Below are 6,554 nucleotides of genomic sequence, written 5' to 3' on the forward strand. Positions count from 1 at the left end.
AATTTCTAAAACTACTTTCTTATTTTGTACTTAGAGAGGTAACAAGTAGAAGTTAAGTCGCACAGGGGAAAGATTAACTTCTGCATCACTAGAGTTGCAATTACGGTATTACCTACTAGTTACTTAGGCCAATGTCTTTGTACTTGCATCCATGCTCAGACGGTTGAGGTTCGATCGAGTAAGGATTAGTTTAAAATGCAATTCAGAAAATATAGTATTAACAAGTAGAAGTGTCAAAACAGCAAAAAGTACTTTTGCATTCCATTTGCATTTTTTTCACACAAAAGTTCTAAAACTTGAACTACACACGTACATTTGGGGAAGGCTCTTCGGCGAAACTATGGAGGAAACGCAATTTAATGTTAGAAAGAAAAATAAATTTAAAAAGAAATAAAGTTCTTATTCAGTTGTTCTAGCTGAAATTAAACAAGAGATGATTGAGGCAGTGGCAAGCATGAATTTGATCTCAAGTGGGGCACTCGGATATTTTAGGAAAAATATTTGAAACTTAAACTATATACCTAAATTTTAATAAAAATAAAATGGTGGTGCTATTCACACACCCTTTTTCTCTATTCACACACCCCTTCTAATTTTCTATTACTTTAATTCAATTTTTTTTTTATAAATTATCCTAACTACCCTCCCTTGTAAATCTGTTTCTTTTTTTCTATTTGGCAATTCAATCATGAATGGGTGATTCTATTCAGACCTCCTAATTTGCTATTTAGATCTCCTTCATTTTTTGCACAATTTTAAACCGATTTTACCCCTCTACAAATAAAAAAAAAACCTGCATCTACATCGTGGGAGTTGCAGCTCCTCGCTTACATCTTGCAGTTCTCTCTTCAATTCTATCCCTATCCACAAAATTTAGAAAGTTAAAATTCAAATTTTGAAATAACTACTCCATCTTATTTATTTGAAATCACCATCTAATCAAAGATTAAGAAGAGGAAGAAATACATTTTGATCAAAATTGGAAAATAAAAAAAGAAAAACATGTATCATATGATCTAAGCAGTAGACATCTCTCTTTCTCTCCAACTCTCTATTGTAATCCTCTCTTTATTCTCCTTTCCCTCTCTCTCTTCTTGTACCCATCTCCTAATTGGTTGTCACGGGCTCCAAGAGCTTGAGACGTCTTCATTGTTTCATCTCAAGTTTATTATTAGATTCTATAAATTATAGATTGGATAATATTTGAAATCTTTGAATTTAAATTTATGCAATTTCAACGTCAATATATCTTCGAAATCAGAAAACAAAAATAGGGTCAAGACTTACTTTCACTGACTTTTCTTTCAACCTAAAGAGGATTGACTATGATTCATCAAACCTGGCTGGGCAATCAAGAATTATAAGGTTCTTTAAATTGCTCAATGGAATCCAACTTCAACTGCATCAAGTAATGCCAAATTGTTTGAAGAAGAACACAAAATGGGGTTTGAAATTAAGAGTTCAAATTATTCGATCATAATTACCAAAAGCAAAGAAATGGTTAATCTTAAAAGAATTTTTTTTTTTTTTTGGGTGTGCTCTCAGTTGATCATGAAAGCTAAGTGGAGTTTGGAAGTGCAAATTTTTTTTTTCTTTTATTATTGGAACATCGCATATAGAACAGAGATGTAAATAGATAAAAAATAGGGGTAAATAAGGAAGTTCAGTGGCAAATAAAATGAAGAGAGGTCCAAATAGTAAATTGGGAGGTCTGAATAGACTCACCCATCATGAATCAAACATCATTATACAATAATTCATTTTTTTTACTATAAATGAAGGAAAAATAATACATTTATTAAGTAGATTGACCTGTATTATTAGACAAATAATATGTTTGCCAAGTAATTACCTTCACCCAACTGAATCCAAATTGTAAAGTTTGTTCTCATACTTTGCAAAGTACCAAACTCAATGCTTGTTTATTTATGACTCTTAATCCAGGTGCATCATCCTCAAATTGAAAAAAGAAAAGAAAAAGGAATCAGCGTTTTATCCACTTCAGCCACAAGCTTCCACATTGCAGCTGATAATGTACACAAAATTTGGAGATGCTCTACATAATATTGAATGCAATGAGTTGCAATCTTCGTGTTGGGAAGAAATTATGTTCTACTAGTATAATATAGTAGAACAAATCATGTTTATAATCATAAGGCCATCATTATTAGGCTGTTGTAAAGTTCTATAGTTGCTCAATGGATTCGAATACACTAAATAAATTCAGTTAGAATCTTACTATGAATAATGGATTCAAAGGGGCTCGAATGATCACTGAACTCATTTTTTTTTTCCATGACTCCATTACAAATCAAATGTAAAATTTTCTCAAAAGATGGGTCTAAAGTTTCTTGTTCTATCATAATTAAACTTCAAAGCATTATAATAGAGAGATAGAATGACTACGTTAGAGAAGTTTTTGATGTAAAAGAAAATAGGGAATCGAAAAGAGTTTTAAAGTCCTCTGTGTTTGCGGGAAAATAAGGGTTTAGGATTTGAGAAAAATTGACTTGCCAAATAGAAAAAAAGAAAAAGAAACATAATTATAAGAAATGGTAGGTAAGGTAATTTTTAAAAGAAAATTGAATTAAAATAATAGAAAAATAGAGAGGGTGTGTGAATAACACCACCCAAATTAAAATATTAGAAAAAGGTTTCATTAAGATCACTTTTTTTTTTTTAAATTACATATTTTCTTAATCAAATATTTTTAGATTTTAGAAAACTTTTCATGATGAGAATTTTAAAATTACAAGAAAGTATAGTGTTAAAAAGTATATCAGATTTTTCAAACACAAATGTTCCAGACCCAAAAAAAAAAGGAAAAAAACTTAAATCAGGCAATGTTGACAACATGATTTAAACATGGGGACCAGCCAAATGAAATAGTCAAGTCTGATCACTGCAGTAAATTGGCTATCGATGATATTATGAAACTCTTACCAATTTATACTCTTGTTGAAGTACTGAAATTTAAAAAATATATAAAAAAAAATTCTAATAAAACACGGGATCCACTGAACCCCAATGTAGCTTCACCTCTGAATTGAGGTGTTCTAGTTTAAGCCCATTTGGCCATAAGAGACATGCAACCAGCTCCAAAAAGAAGTGAAGCATTAGCCCCAATTTGAAGCTTCACATTCTTCTGCATTTTCGGGTTCATAAAATCAGCCGCTAGCAGATCGACCAGAGACATGTAGATTAAGATCCCAGCTGATGCCGCATTAAAAGTTCCTTCAAGTATGAGAGCAGTTGGACTGTTTTCCTTGTAATGGCTTGATATTCCAATTCCAATCGCGATTCCAACAGGGGTTGTAAGGGAGAAGAACAGCACCATGATTATAGTTGTTATTCGTGATTCTCTCGCCTACAAAAACCAAAAAGTTAATTTAATCCTTTTAGGCCTCGTTTGGTTCACGGAAAGAAAAGTAATTCCTTTGTCTTTCCCATGGGAAGAGAAATGAAATTTCCTAACAACTTTCCATTCTGATGTTTGATAACATAAGGAAAGTTATCAGGAAAGTTGTTAAAAGTTTATCAATAATGTAATAAAATAATATGTTGTGAGTAATAAATGTAAGGAAAGAAGAGGGAAAAGTGATTCATTTGAGATTTGGAAGGAACCACTTTCCCCCTTATTTTCCCTTTCTTCAGGAAAGGATTTCATTTCCTTTTGCATCTCAAATGCAGGAAAGGAACAAGTTTCCTTTCCTGATACTTTCTTTCAACAAACCAAACGTGACCTTAGCGTAACAAAATTATTTAACTTATAGCCATACATGTCAGTAAACAAATAGTTGAGCATAAAAATTATTTTGATTCACATAACTCATAACCATGAAAACATAAAACAACTATCTAGCATCATCGTACATATGTTGACTTTTAACATGAAACTTGATGCCTACAATATGAAAATGGGTCCAGGCATCTTTGGTTCTTTGTCCTTGTTTTTTATCGATTTGTTTTTTTCTTCGATTGGATGCTATAAAGAAAATAAGTGTAAAGAAAGAAAGGAAAAAAAAAAAAAAAGAGAGGTCGGTGGTCGGGGTAGAAGTTACCTGAGCTATGCACCCACCAAGTCCCATGCCTTCAAAAAATTGATGGAAAGTCAAAGCAGCTACAAGAGGTCGAATTGTATCGGGACTTTCAGAAACACCCAATGAAATTCCAATAATTACCGAGTGCACCACAATTCCCAACTCCAACACCTACACCATATGAATCAAAATTATACACAAAACTAAACAAAAATTATCAAAACAAAATCATCTAAACTCTGAAGTGCAAGTACCTTTGAAATCACTCTGTGCCGAAGAAGTTGTGATTCAGCCGAATTCGTATCAAGCGAACCATGAGAATGACCATGAGTGCCATGTGTATGAACATGTACGTGCCCCTCGTGCTGTCCCTCTTTCTCCTCATCCCCATTAATCTGATTCTGAGCCGTATTGAAGTGAGACCCGCTGAAATAAGAAGTAGCAATGGAATCCACCATCAAAGTTCCGATGGCCGCCATCATGGCAACAAATCCGGTGAAGGGAAACTTCCCCCACGGGTTTTCTTTCAGGCACGGCGACGTCAAGTTGTCGAAAGCGTCCGGAAGCACGTGGATGAATCCGGTGGCCAATATGACGCCGGCGGCGAAAGCCTTGACGATGAAGAAGATATTCTTGTCCGGTTGCAGAGCCGGAATTGTCTTCCCTAGAATTGGGATACAAACACCGACTGTACTGGCGACGAGTATGGAAGCGAATGCGCCGAGTTTGTATTTGAGAGCTTTGCTTTTGTTGCTGTCACCTTCATCTTCGGCCTCGTCGCACGTACACTCAGCGGAAGCGAAGATTGGGAGTAAAAGGAGGAGGCAGAAAAACGAGAGGAGGCCATTCTTCTGAAACTTGTTCATCTCGTAAAAACCAAAAGGAGGAAGGATCTTCTGTCAGAGGTTCGATCTCTTCCTACGTAACACAAAAGGGGCCCGAGTTTTGACAAGCAGAGATGAAAAACGGTGCACTTATATAGGGAGTACTGTCCCGGTGATCCAAGTTGTTTATGAAAAAGGAATAGAAAATCAAAGTTATTTATGAGATGGGTTACAAAAAACAAAAAGAAATCATGAGCTCATGGTACAAACACTGACTAGGTTTTTATAATTCTAGAGTTGTTTTGTGATAGGATATATATGGGACGGAAATAATGAGGTCATGTAAAGTATTTGGCTGGGTTTCGGAGAAGACTGAAATGGAAGTCTTTACTCACACAAGTATTTATTTCCAGTGTCGAAAGAATGTCGACATATATTGGAAAATAGAAGGGAATAGGGAGGATTCACATGGAGAGTCAACGATTTACATGGTCTTGTAAGGCAATTATGACGAAACTATGTGTTATGTTCAATTTTTATTTTTATTTTTATTTTGATTTGGATAATATGAATATATACAGTTCATGTTCCAACCGGCCTCTACTTTTTTATTTCTTTAATTCTTTTTCAATCGTTTTCCTTTTTCTTTTTTTTTTGGAACAATAGTTAAGGTAATAAATATGCGATGGTAAACTAAAATAATTGTACAACTTTTTTTTTTTGAATAAAATAATCTTACAAAATTAGATACAAGAAAATTACAAAACTATGAGATCAATTCAACAACATGCATGGAGCATGGTCCCAAGTATGAAAAGGCCAGCAGGCCAACCATATAGTGCCTATGGGAATTTTTGTTACAACTTGATCGAATATTAATGAGACACACTCAAGTCAGTATCAATGTATATAAAGTTATAAACGTATCTTCTAGGAAATATCGGGTGTATTCAAGTGAAGATATAGTAGAAGAACGAAATGGGAGTGAGAGTAATTTTTTAATTAAAATTTAAACAAAAATCGTTGTTCATTGACGTTATGACTCATTTTAGTTTTAGTTTACTTGATTTTTGGCTCAACTTGAACATAATATGATTAAAAGTGATTAACTGAGTTGATCTTCTTTTCACGTGACTTTTTTTACTTTTTTTTATTTTAGGGTGGCTCTATTTAGACCTCCATATTTGCTACATAGACCTCCATGAATTTTTGTAAAAAATTCATTACTATTATGACCCTCTAAAAAACAGCAAGCAAAAAAAAAAATCCAACTATCTTTTGCATTGCAATTTTTCCCGTCATCATCCATTCACCCTCTTCTTCTTTTCATCTTTCTCTTTTTTTGCTTTATTATTCTTTTGTTCTTCCGTCTTCACACCACAGTCCAAACTATATCCCTCAATTCTTTCTTCATCCCTCTTTTCTTACTGTCCTTTGTTTTTTTTTAATACGTCTTTAGTCTTTACCACCCAGAAACTAAATGAATCTTCTATATTCAATCGATATTCAACATTTGCATCCCACAAAAAAAAAAAAAAAAAATTCAACATCAACATCACATCACTAATAGCACCAACAATTATGCTTTACGATTTTCACACATCTTTAATAATTCATTTGACCAGTATTATCACATATCCAAAATTATAAATTTTATCACTCTTCAATAGTTCATTTGGTCAGCATGTTC

General features: G+C 33.5%; 1 protein-coding gene across 1 annotated transcript; it reads right to left on the minus strand.

The window, feature by feature from the left end:
* Positions 1–2,831: 2,831 nt before the first annotated feature.
* On the minus strand, positions 2,832–5,178 carry LOC112187892 (zinc transporter 1). The gene is made up of 3 exons (XM_024326855.2): positions 4,295–5,178; positions 4,062–4,211; positions 2,832–3,367 (listed from the first exon to the last, which is right to left on the minus strand). Exons 1-3 carry the CDS (start codon positions 4,904–4,906, stop codon positions 3,062–3,064), a joined length of 1,068 nt encoding a protein of 355 aa, XP_024182623.1. The 5' UTR covers positions 4,907–5,178; the 3' UTR covers positions 2,832–3,061.
* Between the last annotated feature and the right edge of the window lie 1,376 nt (positions 5,179–6,554).

The sequence above is a fragment of the Rosa chinensis genome, chromosome 2 (genome assembly GCF_002994745.2).
Source record: "Rosa chinensis cultivar Old Blush chromosome 2, RchiOBHm-V2, whole genome shotgun sequence".
NCBI classification, from domain to species: domain Eukaryota; kingdom Viridiplantae; phylum Streptophyta; class Magnoliopsida; order Rosales; family Rosaceae; genus Rosa; species Rosa chinensis.

Excerpts from the sequence above, each read along its gene's own strand:
- LOC112187892 (XM_024326855.2), bottom strand. The coding sequence starts at position 4,906 with ATGAACAAGTTTCAGAAGAATGGCCTCCTCTCGTTTTTCTGCCTCCTC. Across the intron at positions 4,212-4,294 it reads GGCACAGAGTGATTTCAAAG|GTGTTGGAGTTGGGAATTGT; the intron begins GTACTTGCACTT and ends CATATGGTGTAG. Across the intron at positions 3,368-4,061 it reads TTGGTGGGTGCATAGCTCAG|GCGAGAGAATCACGAATAAC; the intron begins GTAACTTCTACC and ends TGGTTTTTGTAG.